Below are 25,388 nucleotides of genomic sequence, written 5' to 3'. Positions count from 1 at the left end.
GAGGAGCGGGTGGCGGGCGGCGCGCGGCGCGCGTGCGGTTGCCTCTCCTCCCTCAGGGCAGGCTTTGCGCTGTGGCCCTGAAAGCGGTGCCGAGCCGGCCCGGGCGATAAAAGCCTGCGGGGGGGGGAGGCGGTGTTGCCGGGCTGGAACGGTAACTGTGCGGCGGTCTTCTGCGAATGGCGGGGCCGGTTTGAGCTGGGCCTCGCCGGCGGGTGACACGGTTGGTAGCGCTCCGTGAGGCCCCGGAGCTTCGCTATGGCGAAGGGACCCGGAGGTTGTCTGGCGATGCCGCGGGGAAGGGTGGTCCCGCTTCTTTCCACTGTTCCTGAGGCGGCTCCTGCTCGACTCTGAGGTGGGTTGATTCAGGTAGGGGGAAAACAAGGGAAGGGCCCAAAAAACCTCGCCAAGCTCTAAAGAACTGGGGGATAGAAGCTCCCTCCAGTAGCTGTGAACTGTTAGGTAAAACCCTGCTGCGTAATTACAAGGCGTAAAACAGCAATAAAAATAACGCCAATACGATCTTTCTGTGTTACGACCTGCGAGAAGTGTCTTACATGCCAATGTGATGAGAGAACTCTTGCCATTAAAGCGTTTGTGGCGAATAGCGAAATGCCGTGGAAGGAATAAAATGGGTTGCACCAAAAGTAAAACCGATGTCATGTCAACTTGCATCTCATGTCTGTTCTCAACCGACTTCATGGCAGAGCTACTAAGAAGTCTTATGTCTTTTAGGAGACAAGTGTATTCACAAAGGAAATGCAGGTATACCCGGGGTTGAAAGATACACACAATACATTACAGTATGACGGTGTCTTAGAATTTCAAATGACAAAGAAGTGCATCTCTGACCACATGCTGTAATTCAGTTTGGCCACAGCATCAGGATTAATGTAACTTCTGTGAAAAGCGTTCAGATTTTGGCTTCACCCCTAAGCAGAAGCACCCTTAGTAACTGATGGTCTCTGATGCTGGTGATAGTTCAGAGGGAACAGTTACTCTGTGACTAGTGATCATGAAATTTAGGATTTGGCATCTAACCATGAGAAATTATGTCCAAATCTGGCCGTAGCTACTTGTAGACACTGCTGAATTCAGTGAGAACTGGAACTACCTTCCAGTTCAAACTTTGCTGTGACGGAGGTTTTCCACATGATTGATACACTTAACTCATTTTTAGCATTATTAATGTAAATTAATATAGTGTTTCTTCAATGCATGCATGCAGAGTTAAGGAAAGGCTGAAAACATTACAGATTACTTGAACTGTATGATTTATTCACATTAATACATCAGTATGCCTTTAGGGTATGGCTGACAAAATGTATTAGCCAGGCCATGACCAATAAAGAACAACAGAAAACATCTTTTCCAAGTGATTGTTATAAATTGCCAAAATGTAGACTTTTAACATGTAAAACAGTGATTTCATCATTCCTGCATCATTTTTCCATGTGACTGAAAGCATTAAATGTTACTGACCAATAGAGTCTTGCTGAATGTACTTCTATTTTCTGACTTACAAAACAACATGCTGTATACTTCTGTAATGTATCATTCATGAGGGCCAAGGTTAAAAGAGAAGTTACAGTTTGGTAATTTCTCAATTCAGCCACAAAATGTAACTGTCTCTGGCTAGATCTATAAAGACTGGGCACAGCAGCCATAACAGATTGGACAAGGTTTCATAAAGCTGTTTTTGTTGTTAGTCAAAACCCTTCTAGTTTCCTGTCTTTAGCTGTAAATTCTGCTAAAGGGCAAAAAAAACCCCAAAACGTAGTTTGTTAATGCTAAAATGTGGTTACACATGTTAAAACTGACATGAGATCATCTTCCAGGATGCACAGTGCCGTTCTCTCCCCTCCTATTTCAGCTTCCCACAGATGCTCTTTAGAAAGGGCCTTTGACCTTACAATACTGGCTTTAACTCATGACAAAATATTATTAAATTACATATTACTAATTATGTAATACAATCCCCTGCTTCACTAGAAGAAGGTACATTTCTATGCCGAAAGTGACTGAAATTATTGGGGAATAGGTAGATGACAGGGAAAGTAGTACAGGCTTTCATTGGGAAGAGGTGGGTTACTCTGTGTATGACTCCAAAATACAAAGGAGAAGAAGAACGAGAAATAACCCAGAAGGCACAGTCCAGAACAGGCTCCCTGATCTGTTTCACTTCCAAAATTATTATTAAAATTCTGCATTGATCTGTATTTGCTTAATTTAAGATGCAGGAAAAGATTAGTTATCCATGAAAGATAAACGCACAGGAAAAGAGTCCTTCTGTTTTAAATATAAGGTCATGGGTCTTAGATGGTGAAAATGACCTTAAGTCCATGAACTCCAGCGGAACTTCACCAGTGTATTTTTTGGTGATACGGACCTATCTTAACTGAATGATGATGTTAAATGCTTTTTATAGCACGGAGCTGCAGGAAACTGATGTGTTTTTTAAGTATAGAATAAAACAAATACGGTATTGATAAATGCTACATTCAAAATATTCTCAAATTCTTTTGTCATAGGATTCCCTGTATTATTAATTCTGATGTTGGTTAAAGAGTTTAAAAAAAATACACTTCGGAAAAAAACATCATCTGTCTTTTATGACAGCCTCTATTCTCTTTCTGCCTCTTAAACAAGTGAGCATGAACTTCTGTTTGCTCATTATCACTCTTCGTCATTTTCAGGCTGCCATATTTTTTTTCTCTGGAACAGTTATGGCTGATTGTCCTGGTTTCGGCTGGGATAGAGTTAGTTTTCTTCCTAGTGGCTGCTATAGTGCTGTGTTTTGGATTTAATAGGAGAATAATATTGATAACACACTGATATTTGAGTTGTTGCTAAGTAATGCTTACACTGGTCAAGGACTTTTCAGCTTCCCATGCTCTGCCAGGTGCAGAAGAAGCTGGGAGGGGGCACAGCCAAACTGGCCAGCGGGCTATTCCATACCATATGATGTCATACTCAGTATAGAAACTGGGGGGAGTTGGCCAGGGGGCAACAATCGCTGCTCTGGGACCGGCTGGGCATCGGTCGGCAGGTGGTAGGCGGTTACACCACTTGCTTTTTTCCTTAGGTTTTGTTTCTCTCTCTCTCTCATTGTTTTTCTTTTCATTACAATTTATTATTATTATTATTATTATTATTATATTTCAATTATTAAACTGTTCTTATCTCAACCCACAAGTTTTCTTACTTTTGCTTTTCAGATTCTCTCCCCCATCCCACCGGGGGGGAGGGTGAGCGAGCAGCTGCATGGTGCTTAGTTGCCAACTGAAGCTAGACCACGACATTGATAACAATTTCTGTCTTCTGAAGGAAATCCACATTATATCCACAATCTTAAGTATTAATTCACTCCATCATTTAGTTGAAACCTTTTGTAAGAATGCTACAAATGCATTTGTGATGATCCTTTACTCCTGTAAGTTTCTTCCTATTCAGTTTTGGAGAAGTCTTCCAGGAGAAGCAGATGAATCCCCAGATATTGTATTTCAAACTAGATTCTGTATATCCAATGTCAGGAAATGTGATGTAGGAAACAATTCTGCATTAATTGAAGGATGGGCTATTTAGCCTGTCAGGTCTTTTCCATTTATAATTTAGCATAGTCTCTATCTCCTGTGGTGCAGCTGTGCTGTACTAACCGCAAAGTGATAGTCTCCCGCACCTCAGGACGAAGACTTTCCATAGTGCGATCAGGTCAGTCTCGCAATTACACTGTGTCTTGGTATTTGACATCTTATAAAGAACTGTGTAAATGTCAGGAGTCCCTAGATTAGGTCTGCAAAGGTCTTTTAAAATATTTTTCCTTTTGATAATAACTGAAATAATTTACATGGACAATGTCCCTTTTTCTCCTTTCCTTTTGTGTAGTCTGATTGCTTAGTGAAGAATGTCTGAAATACTATGTTATCAGACAGAAGAAATGCCAAACAGATTTTAATTGCATATTATTCCACATAAAATGCAGACTTATTTGTCTTCTAATAAAGTCAGTTTAATGTTTATACAGCACAAGAATAGAAAGATATAAACTACTGATGCAAGTCCATTAAATAGGGTTGAACATTATAGTAATTTTTAGCTTATCAGTTTCTAACACAATACAGACAATTATTGGTCAGGAATTCACTATACTTGTACTTTATTTCAAAAGAATGCTTTGAAGTGCTTATTATTAGAGGTTCTATGTTTTTATTACAATTACAAGATGAATGACGGGAGCTTTTCCACCCAGAAAATATTTCCTTGTGCCTATTAAGCAAAGAATTTGTAAACATTACAGAAACATTGTGACCTCTACAATTAATACACAGTCCAAATGAGACAATGTATCATAGATAACAGTAGTCTGAATTATACTTGCTACTGAAGATGGTTTTGTGGAACCTGGGTGTTGGGGAAGTACTTCTTGTAGCTATAGATCAAATGTTACGACACGCATACTTGCACTGGATTATCCCAGAGACATTCTGCAAAGAACAACTGCATTTCATAAACAGTCACTATAAATACAGTCCTTCTCTCTAACAGTATTTAGGTGGCAAATGTAAGACTTAAGTCCTTACAAATTCCAGAAGATTTGTGTTACCCACGTAAACTGCCTTCACAACTGTCAAGATATATATAAGTACTAAGATTTGGGTTAGAATGAATGTAATTTACAACATATGCCTAGAATAAATATATAGCTTCTGAAGATTAGCTAATCAAAGGGATGGCCTTTCCTATATACAAGCAATAGGATAACATTTAAAAAGTAAAGTAGAAAGCTGTACATTTTATACAGTTTTTCAAATATATTCTCACTTATTTCATGTTACTTCAATTTTGAATCCAAAGTACATTTACACAAATGTTTTCAAAGGTGGGAGTTCACGTGAAAGACAACAGTGAAGTACGAGTCACAGTACCCTTGCGCAACTATCCCATTTTACAGATGGCAGGTACTGAGAGAGGACATTAACCAGCTCGTGATTTCCTAGGAGCTATTTACATCAGTCAGCTTTAGTTATGTAGCTGGTTTAGTCCACAGCTAGTCTCCCTGTACCCTCTTGGCTGCCAGAAGAGAAAGCAAATTTTCTCCTGCGGGACATTCTGACCAGAAGCTTCTCTGAATGACCTTTTTGGTTGGCATTTCTTTATCGATTATGGGACGAGCAGCCAACTAGCTTAGCTGACTGGCACTGGGCAATATCACTGTGTTTCTTATTGTCAACATCGTTCCTCTTCAGCTCTTGCTCAATACAGCTTTAATTCATCCTCTGTTTCTACTGTAATATAATGCTGTCACAAGTCCAGCCATTATTTTTTGTTACGGGTGAGATCTTCCAAACCACTCAGTAGACTCAACGCCACGTTAAATGTAACTCTGTACTAATACGCATTTAAGTAGTGCACTGAATACGCTAACACATCGCTAGAAACTGGTGAAAATTATTCTCATAATTATATGAATTTTGAAAAGTCTACCACTTGCCTACAACGTAATTGTAGCCAACAACTGTTGTTTACATAGTCTTTTGTTAACTCTTGGTCCAGAGGTAGAGAAGAGACATAAACAAACAATTTCTGTTCCCTAATGGGGCCTGTTCATATACATAAAGTGCAAGAAAGAAGACGTTAATGATATAAAAGAAAAAAGTTCTGAAAGGTCTAATAAATAAAGCAATTCTGCTTAAGAACGTTCATTTTCTGTTTCTAAGACAGTACCACAAATAATGGAAAGGCCAAAGGGAGTACTAGATGTTCTGAGAGAAAAATAATTATAACTGCATAGGTGAAAAGTTGGTGCCATGGTACGTGAATGCAAAACTCCGATTCATCAGGATAAGGGTTTGATTCTTGTGTTGATGTAGGTGTGATCTCTTTAATGGAGTTAAAATGGAAATGTGCATCATTCTCATACAGAACTCATTTGGTTGCTTTCTTTTTTCTACTTCCAGGATATAAAAATTAACTGTTAATGCTCTTAATGCTTTAAAAATATTTCCAGCTGTTAAGGAAAGATAATTTATACCTCCGTGAACATATGAGCAAATGCTGACCTCTACTTACATAAGCAGTCACCACTGACCATGAGAATTACTGGTCCTGTCTTGAAAGTCTCATATATTTGTAAGTATTTGCCAGAGTGAGGCCCTCCTAATATATATAAATGAATGGTCGACTGTTTATGTAAAAAGTATGTTCCATTTTTTACTTACATGTAAAATTAAAAAGCAGATACTGCATATCACTTACTATCTTTTTGATCAGATGATTTAAGAAAAGCTGGTCAGTGAAAGTCAACCAGTCGCCTTAATGGTAGAAAGTGCATCTTTAGGACAAAGGACACAGGGAGAGACATAAAAGGTTGGAAGCATAGAAGCATATCCTCATAAGTACTAAGCAATCCCTGTTGTTGGATGACCAGATTGAATCATCATTTAGGTAGGTCTCATCAAAGTTCACAATCTTCAAGTCCTTCTTAAGGTACATTTCATTCAGTTTGTTTAGCGTTCGAGCAAAGGTATATTTAGACGCACAACTATATGCTTCCAGATTGTAGACTTTGTGGAAGTGCATATCAAAATATGGATTATCCTAAAAAAATGGAGAGAGAACGAAATTATTACACGCATTACAGATGTTAGAATGGCAATCTGTTGTTCTCTGCCCAGCTACCTTCAGGGCTTTTTCTGTTTGATGGTCTCTAAAGGAGGTCGCATATTTCTGCTATTCATACTACTTTTAAAACTTTACAAAGTAGCGGTTTATAATTAGCTGCTATTCTTTGCCGTTAGGAGTTTTGCCTGAGTAAAACTTTCAGAGTTTGCCCAAGTGATACGCTGCACTTTATTGGGATTATACAGTCTTGTTTTGAAATGATCCAATTTGTCATGTTGCCTAAAACACACTATATGAAAAGCACTTGCCTTGGACGATAACTATATATGCCTGTCAGAAGAAGAATATTGATTGCCCTTCCTGCCTAAATTGTAATTCTGTGCTTTGTGGCTCTTTGGCACAATTAATCCTAGCAGCAACTACGTTCTGTTAAATTGTGTGGATATGAATAACTATTAGGAATATTTATAGCAGTGTTAATCACCCTATAATTATGAGTTTGAGGTTCATTTAGGCTTTTCTTTAACCAAAAATGAGACAGATTTTGATCATCCCAGTTGTGGAAGGCTGAATCATCTCTGAAGGATATTTTAGCACAGCACTTCAGAAAAAAGCTAAAGTAAATTCATGCAGGCAAGGGATAAGGAAATCTTCTGGCTGCCTTGGCTGGGGAAAGGACAGGAACATCTCCAGAAACACGATAACTTGAAGAGGGGATGTAAAGTAGTATTAATTTTGGCTTTTTTTCCCCTCTGGCCTAAACTGCAAAGAGCTCACAGGGTGCAGGGCTACTCTGAACCTGAGCTCACCTCCTCTGTCTCCCAGGTTCCTAGTTTTAGACTGGAGGGTGATGTGCACAGGACAGAAGGAGAACAACCACAGTTTGTCATTTTCCTTGGAGCAAGGCTCTGAAACCTTTCTTGTGGGCTCTCAATTTCTCTTTCACTAGGATAATGTAATCTGAATTCTATTTTATGTTCATTTGAAAGCACTTTCAAAGGGAAAAAAAGTCACTTTTTCCTGGACTACATTTATTATGCATGGATGACTATTAAAATGTCTTCTCATACCTGCAGTAAGATATTCTCCTGGGCATATTCTTCTAGCTTTTGTAAAATAGTATTTAATTCTACTTTTGGTGTTGTTCTGTATTGTACTACATTGTACATTTTACCCTTCTGAAGTTGTATCTGAGAGATTAGGACTTTTTTAGCAGCAAGTCAGCCAGACCTAGCCAAAGCTGTTTCATATTTACACACACAAATACACAAATATTTAATTGATCCAAGTAATGTGAGATTAAGCTATGTGAAAGAGGCACAATTTCATGAGCTAGTAAACCAAACAATGCACTTGCAAGACGTTGTCACACAGAGAACAGGTTCATACATTCAAATGGCAGGGTCACATTCTCCATAAAAATATTTAATGAAATTTTGTTTTCAAATACACATTAAAATCTATGGGATTTATGGGACTCCAGTTTACAGTGGGAGCTGCAGGTGGAGAACTTTTATTCCTAGTTATGATGAAAAAATTAGAAAACATCCAGCTTGTTCCTCAGATCTCAACTGGAGAGATGAAGAAGATTACAACAAACAAGAAAATCTCTCTTTCCTCCTCCCCCCCCCAGAGTGCAAATGCGATATGGACTCTCTCACATGCAATAAAGCCAAAATTCCTTGGAGGTTTGATTTATTTTGTTTTTTCATAACTTTCTTTTTCAGATAATGCATTTTAATTGCATTTTGATACTTGTATCCCAAATTGCAACACAAGAAAAGTATACTCTAATAGATGTCTTTAATAATACATAACACTTACAGTATCTGCTTCTTTTCCATCAATCATCTCCAGATCTTTCAAAAACCACTTTTCAACTATTTCATATTTCTCCTCTCGATCCACTCGCAAGTGTTTAACCATACATATTTCTACTTCTTCACTTTTAGTCACTGCAAGAAAAAAATAGTTTAGATATGCAAGTACTTCCCAAAAGTTCCAATAATAAAAGACTTAATCAAACTGTATTTTAGATAATAACATAAATGGTGATGGGCAGAGCTGTATAGAGCTCTACTGCACTTAAGTTTTATTTTGCCCGGGTAGTAGGAATAGCACCATGTTCTCAGGCTATTAAACCTGTCACCTTTTAGCAGATTTAGGATTTATCTTACCTGTCCTGTGAAAAGAGAATCTTGTCTGTGCAAAAGCCTTTCATCTGAATTCACTAGCAGTGCAATGAAAGCCTAATTCTGGCACTGGATCTGTATGGATAATCCACTTATCCTGCTTACTTCAAGGGGGAATCTTTTGGGGTGCTGGAGTCAGAAAATTGCAAAACCGCTACCAAGGCTCTGTATTTACAGGACTTATGCTATACTTTCCATTCTGTGGATGAAGTTCTCTTATGAAGCCATTACTTTTTTAAAACAAAACTCTTTATTTCCCTATGAAATATGTAAGTAGGCCACTTAAAAAAAATAACATCAAAAATATTTCTTAAAGCTTCAAGTTGCCCAGTGCTATCTTTGTAGAAATTACTATTTTCCAACTCAGGCAGGAAATGAGAGTAAAAAGAGCATGAAGACACTCCTTGCAATAACTGCTGTTATTAATTGATTACATTGAGTGCTGCGTAGGAGATTGGATTTCTGTAACACACAATAATGAGTGTGAAAAGCACCAGAGCCTGAACAATCTCCTGCACATCCAGCATGACGGCTGCAGGGCAGGCCACTTCCCCAAGCCATCCGGTAGCCTAAGGTAAGGGTGAATTGTCACCTACATCTGGCAGGAGCATTTCGACATCATAGCAAGAGGCTACAGATGCAGGAGCAAAATTCTTTTATTCCTAAATACTGCCTTAATTTTTGAAAACCCATTTTGAAACTTGACTAGTTTTATCTTATTCTTGTTAAAATGTCTCTTACATCTCACCTGTTTATAAGAAAATGGTTATTAAATAAAGACAAACAAAAGATATATGCTGGAGATATGCTTTCTTTCCATTGCAAAGACAAACAGTGGAAAATGTATACATTGATTGTAATTTCTCTCAGCCTATAGCTTCCCTGCCTGGGAAATACAAATCACTGTTGCTTTTTTTTCTGATCCTATCAGTCATAGTTGCTCAATGGTTTTTAACCAAAGGAACACCACTGTGCTATCTTCTATGGAGAAGTTACAATGGTTTTCATTTGCAAGCAAATCTAGTAGGCTAATCTTAGAAAGTTCTCTTCATACTTTCAGTTTCTCCCATTTTATTTGCTTGCTTGCTTGTGAGGGAATACGTTGTCTCCCTCAGAGTTAAAACAAAAGGAAACAAGCCCAACCCCAAAAGCCCCCAGTCCTGTCAGAAATACAAGGGGATGTCCTAGTGGCCCCCAGGTCCCACACACTGCCACTTCTCTCCCCCTTATGCAGGAGCAGAAATCGTATGACATACAGACAGAGCACAGATATGTTAGGAATAACGAAACCAGGAGCATGTCCTGCCAAATGGTGAAACTTGGGCAGACTATTTTCAATGAAAAAAAAATTCTTTACTTTTCCTGCATTTTACACATTGCTTGTTCTTGCACTCAGTTAACAGAGTTAAAGAAAATTTATTTTTTTATATAGAACATGAGCTCAGATCTACCATGTCATTCTATCAAACTCTAAAAGCTTTTCATGGGGAGGGCACGGCTATAGCGATGCCTTCACAGAGCACAAACTCTTTCTTAAGGTCTTCCATGCACTGAACACCTTTTTCAGAGTTGCTGCTGGATACTACAGTGTTATCCCTACCGTTCTTCTCAGGCATACCGATACTGGGTTGTGAAAATCCCTGAATGCGGTTGTGTTTCAGCTTTACGTTCTTCCAGGGTTTAGAAAGCATTTAGTGAAAGGATACTATTGCCTTCATCCAAGAACAGGGACTTGCTATTGTGAAAAGGAAGGGAAATTATGTTGAGCATATGGCACAAAAATAAGATTGTTCACTTATCCACACCAAGATTTTGTTCTAATATAGAATTCAAAAGGCATAGATTTCTACAGTTTTGCCTACAGTTTGACTGATTTTTTTTTTTTTGGTTACAGTAATTTGAAATCAACAAGAATACAGTGAGGTTGCATTGCAGGGATAAGATTTTAGAGAATGTGTTTTGCTCCTACAGAATCACAGCAGATTACAGTAGCTGCTGGCAGACGGATGCTACCCATCTTTCAGAATCAGATTTCCACTCTACTCACCACTTACTTGACTGTGCCTGAATATATTAAGAGAGTTTAATATTGGATACTGGAGAGATCCCACTCTTAATTCTCTACATAAATTTTCCTTTATGTCTTCTGAGACTTCCAGTCAGTTAATCTGATTAGAGGGTTTCTTTAATGGCTTGTTCTCCTCTACCGTAAAAAGAAATTTTTAGTAAAGATTTTAAAGGTGCATAATGTTATTTCTCCTCTTTGGATGTTTCATAACAGTGAACTGTTTACACCTACCACATGCAACTAAACGTACTCCTACCGGATAGTTTTATAAACTATGAATCAGGTTGGTATTTCTGTACATTTAGAAGCTCTATGACATTCAGGAATCCATTTCTTAAAACTATCTTTACAGTTCTAAAATACAAAGCCTGTTCTACTAAAATTACATGAGTGCAGGGAACATAGCTTGCTCAGTATTTCCAGTAATCTGTAAAACAACTTAAGTATTCTCAAAACTTCAGATGTTTAGAAAGATAATGATCACAGAATACGGTTGACATCATCCCATATTCGATGTTAACCCAATCTATGTCTGAAGTACATAGATTATTTCTACCTTTTATAAGTATTTTGAACCTGAACAGGAAACAGACTGGAAGAAGCATTCACTTCAACCTAACTACTTATGGATGAGAGCATTTCTCTTTTGGTGTATCTTTCAGTCTTGTGAAATAACAAAACCAACCAAACAAACAAGCTTTTCTGAAACCTTGTTCTAAAAACATTATGAAACAGATACACTTGAAATCAAATTTAGTAAGTAGCCAGATAATTAAGTTTCTCACTCACAGCAATCTTGTTTTACTCACGATTCGTGCTAATTACTGACTCAAGTGTGTATTTATTTAAACCACGAGTCTAGTTTATTGTTCCCAAAGTAATTGGGACAATATGTAGGACATTAGTGCAAGACAAGGGATAGTGCAAAAGCTCTAAAAATTACAAATGATTCCTGCAGTGTTAATGTATGGTTAAGCTTGCTTATGGAAAACCTAATTAGAACTGTAGTAAGGTCTTGCTCTCTTACAAGCAGATGAGGCTCTCACAGCCCTGCGGCGTCCTGACACTTCCAGCAGCCGTGTCGGAAGTGTCACGTTTCTCCGCCGCTATCAAAGCTCAAGCCCGTGTGAGCCAGAAATCGGAGGAAACGCCGTTTCTGACGGCTGCTGGCAGCGCGGGGACAGCGAGCTGGCTTTCGTGCCGCGCTGGGGAGCTGCTGGAGCTGCGGCCGGCGGGGCGGGCCCGGGGCTGCAGCCGCCCCGCGCCGAGCCGCTCCCCGCTCCCCGCTCCCCGCTCCCCGCTCCCCGCTCCCGCCCCGCCACCGCCCGGCCCCGGCCCCGGCCCCGCTCCCTCGCACAGCCCGGTACGCGCACCCTCGCATCCCCACGCACCCACCGCGCTGCCACCCCGGGCGCCCACGCCCACCTCCCCTCGCACACCCACTCGTGCACGCCAGGCGCTGGCCCAGGCGCCCACCCCGCCCGGCGGGCTGCCCCGGTACCTGCGGCGCACAGGTAGCAGCGCTCGGCGCCCGAGCCCTCCACCTCGATGAACTCCTGCAGCCTCTGCCGCCGGGGCCCGAACAGCCTCTTCGCCAGGTCCTCCTTCACCAGCGAGGACATCGCCCCCCGCGCGGAGCCGCTCACCGGCGGGTACCGGCCCCCCGCGCCCCGCGGCCGCCGCGCCGCGCCGGGCACCGGCGGGGCACCGCGGCGGAGGCTGCCGCCCGGCCGCGCAGGGCCCCCGGGCGCGGGGGAGGCATCGCTAGCGGCGGCCCCCGGCGGGGTCCCGCTCCCCCCCGGCCGGCCCCCCCCTGCGCCGCCGGGGCCAGCCGCCGTTAAGGCTCCGGCCGCCGGCGCGGGAAGAGGCCGGGCCGCGGATCTCCCCGCCCCACGCGTGCCCGCCCTCCCCCCGTCCCTCTCTCTGCCGGCGGGGGCCCGGGGCCTCCTCCCCCGGCGGGACGCTCCCGTCGCCGAGGGCCGGTGCTGGCCCTGCTGCCCCGCCGGTGCCGGGAGCGCCCGGGGCCTGAGTGAGGTCCCGGCGGCCGTGGCGGGGCGAGATGCCGTCGGGGCGCCCGGCCGGGCTGCCTGCCCTCCTGCCGGAGGAGGAGAGGATGAGCCAGGAGACACGCAAAGCAGTGGCACTAAAGGCAGCTTGCCGAATACAAGAGTTGTCAGTTCGTGGAGGGCCACGAAACTGATCCGAGGGCTGGAGCACCTCTCCTAGGAGGACAGGCTGAGAGAGCTGGGGTGGTTCAGCCTGGAGAAGAGAAGGCTGCGGGGAGACCTTATAGCAGCCTTCCAGTACCTAAAGGCGGCCTATGGGAAAGACGGGGACAGACTTTTTAGCAAGGCCTGTTGTGACAGGACAAGGAGCACTGGTTTTAAACTAAGGGAGGGCAGATTTAGACTGGATTTAAGAAAGAAATGTTTTACAATGAGGGTGGTGAGGCAGTGGAACAGGTTGCCCAGAGAGGTGCTGGAGGCCCCATCCCTGGAAACATTCAAGGCCAGGTTGGACGGGGCTCTGAGCAGCCTGATCTAGTTGAAGATGTCCCTGCTCTTGCAGGGGGGTTGGACTAGATGACCTGTAAAGGTCCCTTCCAACCCAAAGCATTCTATGATTCTATGATTCAATTGGTGCGATTCTTTTGATCAGTAGATAACAGTTAGTAGAAAACACTAATTCCTTATAAAAGCAATTACATAGCCTTGTGGCTGTTACTACTGTTACTACGCTAATAGCCTTATGGCTATTTATTATGGAGTTAAGGGGAAAATTACCTTATGCCACTCCTTATAAACAGAAAGTGAACTCACCTCCGTGCAACAGGAGTCCTCAGAGGGCAGGTGCAGCCTGGGGACCAGAGGAAACACATCCTCGGTATGTGTACACATGTGAGGGGCCTGATACATCAGGCATGAGTATTTGCAGAAATTCTGGTTGTTCCTGCCACTCTGCAGGTGTGCAGGTAAAGTTCCTGGGGGCAAGTGCTCTTCTCATTTCGGTAGCTGCAGTAGCCTGTGTTAGAGTTTTCCCTTTGGACTCATTCATGGCTGCTTATAGAAGTTGGATATGCTCTTCTAATTCTTATGTTCAAGCTTATTACATCCAAATACCTTACTGGGTTTTCATTCTTACAGTCTCAATGTAACTTAGAAAGGAATCTAACCTTACAATAAAACTGAGTGCTAAAGTGAAGACTTAGAAAGTGAGGTAAAAAATCTGAGGATTAAAAAAAAAAAGGTTTTTGACACTATTATTAGAATAATTTAGTGCCATAGGTCTACATGGTGCTTTGCTGATGTGAAGCAAAATGGAATCAAGTAAAATGATGATGTAAAATTAGGGAGAATCATCCTCTGCTATAGATAGTAAGCATATTGGCTAGATGAATGGGAAAGGGATTGAAAAGAAACTTGAAGATTTTGATTTATTCTGCTTCCTTTAGGTCCCATGTGTTTGGAAACACAGTTGTGATTCTTAAATCTATAGATTCATTTTCATCCCTGCTTTGGGAGAATAAAGTTACTCTAAGCTTCAGGTTTGGGATATATTTTATTAGTACAGGGCTTAAGGACAAATTTCATCTCTTACCTTTAAAGGCTTATTTTAGGAAAAGAGCACAATGCTCACTTCCAAGCCGAGACAACTGCATGTCAGGAAAGTGCCTTGGTATGGAGACCTGGCCCTGGGTAGCTGAGGCTCAGGGATGCCCGGATGCCTGCCCGCAGGGCCCACGACCTTGACGACCTGGCCATGCCTTGAATATGGGAGTGATGTACAAATTGGCTCGCAGTCCACGGTCCCTCCTCTTTTTCTGCCAGCCTTTGGCAGAAATGTCAAGGCCTTGCTGAGGCTCCTTGTGCCTCAGACTTCAGTTCGTCACCACCAGTGTTAATAGTGTCATGGTTGGAGGTTTCAGTGTTCATACTCGCTGCCAGAGTCCTCATTAGGACGCTGGTTCTGACTCAGCCAGTCCGTAGCTCATGTTGCATCTCAGATGCTTGAATATGTTTGTGCAGTTTTGAAGCAACAAATGTAAGACAAAAATACCCTCAGAAAAATACCTTCATCTCTGGAAGAATTTTCCATCAGCTTTTCCCTTGTGAACGAGTCAGCTGATACTGGAGAAACTGCCCAGGTGGTGAGTGAAGCGTCACTGGCATCTTGAAAGTGATGGAGCTGGGACGGTAGTGGTGTGGAGCTCTGGTCTTTCTTGACTTAGATTTTTATTTTTCATAGTTTGATCAAACTGTAAGTCATTCTGCCACAGTTTTCACAAGAGTGTTTTGAGGTTTGAATGTAATTTGATATCTTCATACTCTTAAACTTTTTGTCTTTTCTTGCATGTTAATATTGTGCCACCCTGCTCAGTAGTACATGGCTAGTAGAAATTTGTGCATTAACTGAGCTTTACATTGAAAGCCATGACCAGGCTTTAGGTGGGGCTTTAGGGCTGTGTAGCTGCTATCTGAGCAGTACTAACGGATGTACAGCTGCTCCCCTACCTCCTACCTTCTTGTGTCCATGCCTACTTAGATTTCACCATATGGAAAGAGCGTTGCCTGCATACTGACTTTAGCATCTGTTGTGCATGCTGGGTACGTGTGAGGCTCATGGCAAACACATTGATAAAAGTCTGTATATTATGTCCTGAACCATGTACTCTTAAAGCCCAGGCACAAATAAATTACAGTTTTTATATTTAGAAATCTTTTGGAAAAGGAGCAAAAGTTTTTGATGACATATATAATAATTTAAACATTTCTACCTGTTAGATGCAGCTGTCCAAAAAAAGAAGACTGCTATATAGACTTCGGTAAAAGATTCCTCTGGATTTATTTCTGAGCTGTTGTGTATGCAGATAGTGCTCAGAAGATCCTATGCTGTGATGTAACTATTCATACCTCCTCTTAAATCAAGTTATATTTCAAAAAGTATTATAGAGATTAAGTTACTTCTGCAATATCCTTTAATGTATTCTCAAATGCTACATTAAACAACCACTCTGAGTCTATATGTAGAAAGGTACAATGGTGATTTTAATGTTGAATGTTTTAATAAGAAACAGAAAAATTCCTAATTCACTATTGCTCTTCATTCTTGTAATTCTTTATCCACCCATCCTCTGTTAGAACGTAGCAGGACAGTTTTGGTGCAGCTGGTGTCAGGACTACCTGTAGTGTTTTGGATAGTGCCCATAAATATATTCTTTTTTTCATATCTACAATACACTTCATAGTCTTTTCTCTATTCTTAGAATTCAGTGGGGAGAAATGACCATCCCATTTTGGAGCTGACTCACAAAATCATTTTCTTCCTCTCTATTTCTCTACTACTTTGCTGAGTTGGGTGGGCTGGAAATAAGGCTTGGTAGGTTTTAGAATCTCCTTCCTCTACAATATGAATAAAGCTAATTTTTATGTCTCTTTGCTTGGTTGTCAGTATATTAAACATTTTGAAGGATGATTCTTGCAGTAGGTAAAGAGCATCTGCAGTGCCTACCCAGAGCTTCTTGCCTACTTACAAGTTCTTTGGTCATCTGTTTCTTTGCTCTGTTTCTGTTCTCCCTGTTGCTTTTCTTCCAATATTATACCTGTTCTTTCTTTTTTCTTTCTTCTTCTGCAACATATACCTCTTATGGGCTTAGAGGCTCTTTTTAGATGACTCATGCAAAAAAACCAGCACCTATTTCATGTACAAAGCTAGAGTTTAGCTGGCAGCAGGTAGGCACCGCTATGCATGTGTAAGCATGCTTTCACTGGAAGAGAAGCACACACAATTCAAGGCTATGATAGGAAATCCTGGTGGTTTTCAATTTGAAGCTCTCCAGGTCACTCATATTTAATCCCACTCAAACCTGCTGTTACGAGCTTTTCCTTTAATATTTCTTCTTGCTGGTATTATTATTGCTGAATGGAAAAAGAAACAGTTTTGTAGAAGCTGAGTGGATGTTTTGAGCGATGAGATTTCAGATCCGCCTTAGCTGAAATACTGTAAACCCAAATCCTAACAGTTCATAACTGGAAGCCAACAGTTGGGCAGTAGCTTACCCAGCCAGCAAGGACACACTAACCATGGTCTGGGACCAGCTTCCCATTCTGGCATCCAACACCCTGGCCAGCTGTCCCTACCTCAGCTAAACCCGCCCGTGAATGTGTCTCGTATAGACATACACCAGAACAAATTAAACTCGCTCTTACTAGTGCAACAAACAAATTTAAATGCAAATTTAACTCGGATTTACCTGTAACTGTCCAGATGATAGATGAATTACAGATGTTTGTGAAAGCTGTGCACCCTCTACCCCAGGCTCACAGTGGTCTACAAAGGAACCCTTTACAACATGAAGTAGTCACCAGGGGAGTGTCTTAGACCTTTCTGACAAATGTTAATTACTTCTGTTCCTTTTTGTGCCCTGTCTTTTCCCTGCAAACTTTTCCCATGTGCAAATACACTTTTCCTTACTGTACCCAGGACATTAACCTTAATTGATGTAGTAGCAGGTCCTAAAAGGATAAATCTCTCTAATCTTTATTGTTTCTCAGTCACACTGTTCTGGTAAAAATCAATTCACCAGCTTTAGAAACAATATTTATGATGGGTCCCTATACTCCTTTGGATCTACTAATGTGCATTAGTATATACATGTAACCGATTACCTGCAGCTTGATCCAAAACCCATTAAGTCAGTAACAAGTGTTCCTTTGATTTTGGTGGGCTTCAGAGTAGTCATTACTGGAACAGCAGAACAGTCACCATGTTTAGGTGGGACTTCACTGTGTTTGCATGTGGCAGAAGCCCTCCAAAGGATGTACATTTGCTCGCTCTCTCAAATTCCCAGCAAGAAGCACACCTTTACAAAGCAGTGTTCGCTGGAAGCATCTTTCCCATTGCTCCTTGACTGACAAAGTTAAGAAATAAAAAGAAGAAGGAAAATACAACATTCAGAATAATCTCTCAGAGATGTGAAGGATCCCTGTAGGTTGAAAAACATAATTTACCGTCTTCTTTAAATTAGACTTTACTTTCCTCTAGCTGTTGTTTCTGTTTGAGGTTTCAGCCCGGCATTGTTTTCTCCGTTAACACTTAGTTTATTGTCTGCAAGTATTCTTCACAGCTTTAGGGCTCCAGAGCACTTTTTTAACACCATAGATGAGATTTTAGAGTATAAACTAGAAATCATGAAAAACAGTCTACAATGAGCTGGCTGTATAGAGAGGTTTCCAAAGCTGCCTTCAGAAAACTAATTCTGAATGATCATCACCTGGCTTTCTCCCTCTTGTTACTAATGATTTACTTTTCTCAGGTCTCTTTTCCCACTGACATTTATAGATGATCTGGCTCCTAGTTATGGCTAGTTACTCACATGTTTTTATAGCTATGCCAATAAAATTAGATCCCTGTGTAGTGAAGCATAAAACTATTTAAGTTGTACTGAAAACTGTTTGAAGCAGCAGAGATAACAGTGTTTCAGGCAGAAGTGCTACTCAGTGAGGTATGGCATGAGTCACTCAGTTTTAAAGTAGAAGCATAGAAATATATGCTGGAGAAGACATCAGTTGGTTAAAGTGTTTTTGTAGAACTACTTTTCTCCTGAATTCTTTTTGGGATCCCATTAAAAGAGTCCTCTACCAGCCTCAGGATATATGGATCCTCAAACAGAGGATGACTCAAGATCTCATCGGTTCTGGTAAAGAACACTAAAACCCCAATATGATTGGTTTCTCTAATGGTATGATGTAATTACTATGTGTTAAAAAGTAGTACTGCTCTCTTTTCTTGGAATAAATGAGATTAAAGAGTTTATTTGAGATTTTATTTAACTGAAGCTCGAATTTGTCAAGTTTATACTGAGCACTATGGTTTATCATCCTCAAAATATAATAATGACCGTCATTTGGATAAATGACGCAACACCATGCCAACATCCCATCCAAAGCTTTCTTTTCAACAGAAAATGCATACTTGTTCTTCATAGAACAGTAGCCAGATACTGTTTTATGGATTAAATTGGGAAGCATATTTTGAAACATAACAGATAAGTAGTAAGTATCCAATTAATCTATGAAGAATTTACATGTGTTGAATTTTACACATGACCTAAAAATTAGGGCCTTAAGTAAGTTAACTTATAAGAGTTTAGGTTCCTGTTCAGCAAAGCACATAATAATGCATTGATGAATTGGAGCCACATTTAATTAACAGCATAAAATGCTGGCATGGTGGATTCAGCACTTTGTTATTCTAATATAGAATAACATTCAATGTCATACAGTTTTCCTTGCGGAGGTAAAACCCTAAAGACAGTAGTAAAGTGAAAAAAAGTTTTAAAAAAAATCCTGTAACTTTCTAAGCATACAAATAACAATCTTGTGACAGCTGGAAGCTTTTGAAAGCTTAGCTCAGGATTTTGACAGCTGTGTTTAAAAGAGTAACTCTGGGTGATGTGTTTTATAAAAATGCAGGGGAGAAAGCACAGGAGAGAGTTACGCTGACCAAGAAGTCAAGAAGTATTTTGATAAATATATTTGAAGTAAATTAAGTTGTGATGCCAACCAAACTGCCCCTTTATGTTCTCATTTGCTTGTAAATTTTCTGAATAGACCCAGTTTTTCTTGAAGAGTTACCCGGAGCAACTTTGACAGATATTCTGTCAAAAGCCTCTTCATACTTTTTAATAATGATTTTCATCTCTACCTCTGTAGTCTCTAGTAATAAATTTCATTTGTCTTGGCACAAGAACCATTCTCTTCGCTCATGAAAATTGAACATTATTATTAATGTAGATAGTCAATTACTTCAGATTAATGTGGATTTATATTTAAAATCAATACATCAATGTGATGCAAAGCACTCTTAAAACACTATAAACTTCTGCTGGATATCTAATCAATTTTTTAAAAATTCATAAAGAGTCGGGAATCTATACAACTACATAATTTGTATAGGTATTGTCTTTAGGGGATGAGCACATAGTTGACAGTTGTGTGGCTTAAAATACATTTTATTCTATATAGTTCTTTATAAGTTCTTACTCTGTCAGTTATTCAAAAAGGTTAACGTCAAATACATTTAGAGAGGAAATAAAATACAAACATGTTGAGAGTAAATTTAATTCATCATGGGAAAAAGCTAGTATGGGAATGGTGGACACATCTCCAAATGCTTTCAAAGGTGGCTGGCATTGTCAAAGAGTAACTTCAGTCAATTATAAAGTACAGGGTTCAGTATAAGGATAATTAACTGAAATGTAATGACCCAGCATTTCCAGATTATGTGATCTGATCTTAAACTAGTTTCTAGCTTCCTCTTCATGGAGCCAGAAGGATTTGTTGCAATGAAGGCAAGTGTCAGTTCTGCATTGTCCAGTTTAGTTGGAGTCCTGGACAGGGCAGAAACTACTCGAAACTGAAGCTACTCGCAAGACTAGTAGGTCATTCGTCTTTCTCAAGGCAGTATCAGCCCAATCTAGCTCATTTGTCTGGCCTGCTCCTAATCAGAGCCACAACTTCTATAATGGTCATAGTCTCATATCTTGCATACCAAACTGCAGCACTTAAAGAACTCTAATACTCCCCTCTTTGCCTTACCCACCTGACATCTTTAGGGCTCTCTGGGTGCATAAAACGAGCGTGATTTGATGCAGGGCATTTGAAAAAGAGAGTAGGTGTCCAGGGCAAACTTCTGCTTTTTTGACTTGGGAACTCCTTAACATTTGGTGATGAAAGCTTGGATTCATTATGTTTTTTTCTTGGTTTTTATTCAATTCTTACATTTCACCCTGTGAATGAAAAAAAAATTTACATATTACGGTAAGTTCAATAAAATAAAACTACAGGGTGCTTCATCTTTTTTCTTGTCTGAATTTTGAGTTAGAACTACAGAATATTGCACAAAGATGGGAAAAGTGTGGGTCAACCTCTTTTTGTCTCTGCCAGGCCTCAGTTCATAACCTGGATTACACTTGCATCACCTGTTCCCATTACCTTCTCATGGTGGTGAAAGGTCTTGACTGTCTGAGCAATGCTTTTCAGCCAGCTAATGTTACTTACACGTATGGTTAGCATTTTCCTATAATTACATTTCATAGTCTCCCTTTCTCTCCTTCTGTAGACAGACATTTAATACTTTCATTGTTTTCCTTCCCATTAACATCTTGGTAAAGAACTGCATGAAGAATAGAAAGATCCTTGCCCCATGGAAGTGTAGACTGGGTCCCTGCACCTGGTTTAGCATTGCTGATCTCTACCGATGAGTGGACACTGCTGGTGGCACTAACCCAAATCAGTCAACAAAGCGCTGATGGCCTGGAAGTGTGTAATCAGAAAATCATGAGTCCTGTCCATCGGAAGGTCTGTTCTACCTGCAGAATTTACTGTGTGGAAGAAGATATATCTATAAAATCATTATTAAGGAAGAAATTCTTTTCTCCAAATGTAATTTATATTGCTGTTGGAAAAGTTGCTGCAATCAGTGAGATACAGAACTTCAGAGAGACCTGCTCTTCAGAAACACACCAAAGAGCTACAGCCACAGCTCTGAATTTTTTGGCAAAGACTTTTGAATCCTTTTTTTGCTAAGAGACATCCTAAAAGAAACCCAGAACAGCTAGTTTCATCTAGCATTGACATGGAAGTTGTTAATTATGCTGTAATTACTTTGCTTCCATTGAAACAAGTATAGCTGTATTAATTAAAATTAGAAAATACTCACAGACAAGGCCTTCTTTTCTGTAAGAAGCCTGAAATTCCAATTTGGTCATTAAATAATCACCTCAGTTCTCTAGTCTTTATTTCAAGTACATTCAAGTTATTCTAGATGAATGCAGACTTGTTTGCCTTATTAGCTTGAACAACTGGGTCAGGTTTTCTAGCTTTTTTCTCTCGTGTGCGCAAGTCTCATTCATTGTTGTATGTTAACTTATTCAAAGTCAGGTCTTTAATGTTGTTACTGATGTCCCTCTGGTTTGTTGTCTAAAGCTGATCATGCAGAATAACACCTGCAAAATCCTTTTTGGGTTGCAGACTTTTAATGTTTGGTGAACTCAAATGCTCTGTGTTCAGCTACTGGAGAATGAGAGCCTGAAAGTTTTCTCTGCTTTTCCACTCACTCATTTATACACTAAATCCTGGAATAAGTATAGGCTTATTTTGATTACACTGGCAGCAGAAAATTCAGGTGCTGTACTGCTATGGGGCAATGACACCTCTACTTCTACCATAAGCAGTATATGCTGAAAGTGAGGTAGATGGATTTATGCTAAAATCTTTACCAAACACTAATTTACATGGGCTTCTTGAATTAGTTGTTATCTACATGAAATTTTAGAGAAAATTATTATGGGTCTTTGAAGTTGAAAATATGCTGTGCAAAAGTGACACAGCAAAATATTATATGAAAATTTTAAATAAATGGCTAATATTTTGTTGTATAAAAAGCAATGATTGAATCATGAGGCAATAGTGTGAAGTCTACACACTGTGACCATGTGAGTGATTGATACAGAAGCCTGGCAAAACTTACATGCACACTGCATTTAAACATATAAATACGATTTTTGTGCTACTTTGCCTCTTGGGACTCAAAACTGTTGAAATTTGTCACCTTTAAAAATGTTTTCACCAAAGGATAACTGAATAAAAAGAGCAAACAGTATCTTTCATTCCAGCACAGTACTTTATGATTTTTGCAGTCTTGAACAGACAGAAGCAGTCTTCATGAAAAAAAAGCATCGCTTACATTGGTCATAAAGTATAAAATAACCACAAATTTGTCATTTTGATGAGAAGGTTCATTCAATTTCACTATTTAGTTAATCCAAGCTAGAGACTGTAAATTTTTTAAATTTTTTTGGTGTGTTTTTTCAACAGTCTGGAAACAATACTCAATAAAAGTAACAAATATATATTCCCCCCCACGCACATAATGATTTAAACATAATGCGACAGGATAGTGAAGTTTCACAGTGTCTGCCAAACATAAAAACATTTCAGAATTCAGCTGTTTTGTTGAACTAATTAAATAATTAATTAATTCTGGAACTAATTAAACTTGGTTTCCAAAGAGCTTCTGCCTGGTGGCTGGTTGATTTTGCAGCAGAGTTGCACTACGGCTGTGTGGGAGCTATTCCCTGCTTAGACACCAGGCCAAGCTGGTGGGAGCTGCTGTGAATGTCCTAACCACAGGAAAAGTTTTGTTCGTAATTAATGTCTTATTGGACACCAGAGAATCCACATCACCTCAGTTTCAGTTTCTTCTGGAGTGGGTGCTCTGGTAGAGCATGGACTCCAGCTGAAGCACTTACTGGGCTGGGTGCGTTCTCTCTTATGTAGATTTTCAATATGTAGTCTATCAATAATATTATATGTAGTCTTCAATGTAGTCTATCAATAATCTTATGTAGTCTATCAATTAATTATCTATTAATTATCTATCAATCTTATGTACTCTATCAATTAATTATCTATTAATCTTATGCAGTCTATCAATAATATTAACCAAGAGATGGAAAAATTGGGTATGTGGCAATAGTGATTGCACACACTTGCACGTGTGCATTTTGTAGGATTGTGGATGCTGTGTTTTCTAGGCTAGAATGTTGCAGATGGTTATGATGGTTTAAATTATAAATGTACATTTTAAATAATGTACACATAGCAACATGTGTGCCACCGTTTCCTTAGTGTATACTATTTTTTCATTGCTTTGCTTTGCTGTGCTCCCCTCCAGCTGCTTACCCTTGAAGCATATAAATAATCTCATTGGATTAACTGTTCTCATATTTAAAACATATTTAAATGGAGATTTCCTCTGCTTCTCAGTATCCTGCCTTGAATCTGGTGTGGAGTATCAGTATGGAAAGAATCAAAGCTGGACCCATGTAGAGTGGTCTTTCCTAAACTCAGCTGGCTCCTGGCAATCAATGTCTTAGGGACTTTCTAAGCCTGAGGTTGTGTTCAGTCCATTATGGTTAGTAGCCATCAGTAGACCTATCTTCTATGAAATTGTCTAATTTCATATTTAAATGATTTATACTTTTGTCCTCCTTAGCATCCTGTGGCAGTGAGTTCCATAATTCAATTAATATGTTGGATGAAAAAATATTCCCTTTTGTTAATTTTAAACCTTCTATCTGATAATATTTTGGGCATCTCCTCATCCTTGTGTTGTAAGAAATAGTGAATAGTTATTTTCTATTTCCAAACTGTTTGTGTAATTTTATAGGCTTTTATCATATCTTCTCCCTTAATCATTTAATTTGTAAACTAAAAACCCTAACCTGTTTAACCTCTCCTTATGTCTATGATCAGTCTTGCTACATTTGCCTCCATTTTTCTTCTTGTTTTACCATATATTTTTGGAGAGGATCTCTCAGCTGAATGTAGCAGCTCATCAAAAAGCCACCTATTTGTCGCTCACTGTCAGCTCTAGATTTGACCAACCTGAAAATTTTTGTATTCTCGATACATTTCATTACCTTGTTATTTGCTCCCTTTTCTCCAGTTCGCTTGTCCATATATTGGACAATTTAGGTTCCAATGCACATCCCTGAAGGACCTGAAGTAACTTTTTTCATTGTGAAAACTAACAATTTGTTTCTGCCTTTTGTTTCCTCTCTTTTCCCTACTCATGGGCCCATGGGAGGAATTTCCTTTTTTACCCCATGGCAGCCTTAGGTAGGTCAGTTTTTCTGTTCCTAGTTCCCTTTTAGAGACTTTGGTGAGGGCTTGTGGAAATCTCTTGGAAAACCTGTGTGTACTCCATCAGCTGGACAACGTGTCAACGTGATTGTTGACTCTTTCAGACACTAACATGTACAACCATGAGTTATCTCTGCGAAGCGTATGGTTTCTTCCCTAACAGGTTGTTTCACCTGTGTTACTTCTTGTCCTGTTAAGTATTACAATTCCTACCAATTTTCATGGTATGCGATGTCAGGCACAGAATGTTGTCAGGATGTTGTCTACTCGAGGAGACTTATTCTTCATTTTACCCATTCAGTCCTCAGTTTTGTTGCAATCTGCCTATGTGTGTTGACCCTACGTATATGTACAGCCTTCTCCACTTACAGGGGGTTTGGCCAGATGTAGTGATCTGCCTGGACTGATCACAACACGTTCTTTCTGCCTTTTCCTATATTCTTAAAGCAGCAGTAAGAAAATACATCAGACCAGAAAGCTCAACACCTTTCAGACCTGGACTCTGTAGTGGACCAAGCAGGTAGCAAATTAGCTACTGTACGAAGCTGAAACTCAAAACAGAAGGTTGTAGCTGCTGGCTGAGTTTTTATTTGTATAGTAGAAGGCATTCAAATAAAATTATTTCCTGTTAAGTATTTCTCAATCTGTACATTATCGTATTTTATAAAGAATCTGTTATATAGATTAAGATGTACTTCAGTACTTTTTCTGAAGAAAAATAAATTAATATGTCAGATGTTCTCCAAGGCTACTGTAGAAACTTTTATAATTAAAATATGTTAAGTGCCCGTGGGGAAGGTGGGG

General features: G+C 39.9%; 1 protein-coding gene across 1 annotated transcript; it reads right to left on the bottom strand.

Moving 5' to 3' along the window:
• Positions 1–4,016: 4,016 nt before the first annotated feature.
• Positions 4,017–12,563, bottom strand: EXOC1L (exocyst complex component 1 like). Its single transcript, XM_072862092.1, has 3 exons — positions 12,380–12,563; positions 8,443–8,573; positions 4,017–6,594 (listed from the first exon to the last, which is right to left on the bottom strand). Exons 1-3 carry the CDS (start codon positions 12,498–12,500, stop codon positions 6,331–6,333), a joined length of 516 nt encoding a protein of 171 aa, XP_072718193.1. The 5' UTR covers positions 12,501–12,563; the 3' UTR covers positions 4,017–6,330.
• Positions 12,564–25,388: the final 12,825 nt, after the last annotated feature.

Source organism: Ciconia boyciana, chromosome 5 (genome assembly GCF_034638445.1).
Source record: "Ciconia boyciana chromosome 5, ASM3463844v1, whole genome shotgun sequence".
Taxonomy (NCBI): domain Eukaryota; kingdom Metazoa; phylum Chordata; class Aves; order Ciconiiformes; family Ciconiidae; genus Ciconia; species Ciconia boyciana.
This window is presented reverse-complemented; position numbering and strand designations above follow the sequence as displayed.

Excerpts from the sequence above, each read along its gene's own strand:
- EXOC1L (XM_072862092.1), bottom strand. The coding sequence starts at position 12,500 with ATGTCCTCGCTGGTGAAGGAGGACCTGGCGAAGAGGCTGTTCGGGCCC. Across the intron at positions 8,574-12,379 it reads CTGCTACCTGTGCGCCGCAG|TGACTAAAAGTGAAGAAGTA; the intron begins GTACCGGGGCAG and ends TTTTTCTTGCAG. Across the intron at positions 6,595-8,442 it reads ATGGAAAAGAAGCAGATACT|GATAATCCATATTTTGATAT; the intron begins GTAAGTGTTATG and ends CCATTTTTTTAG.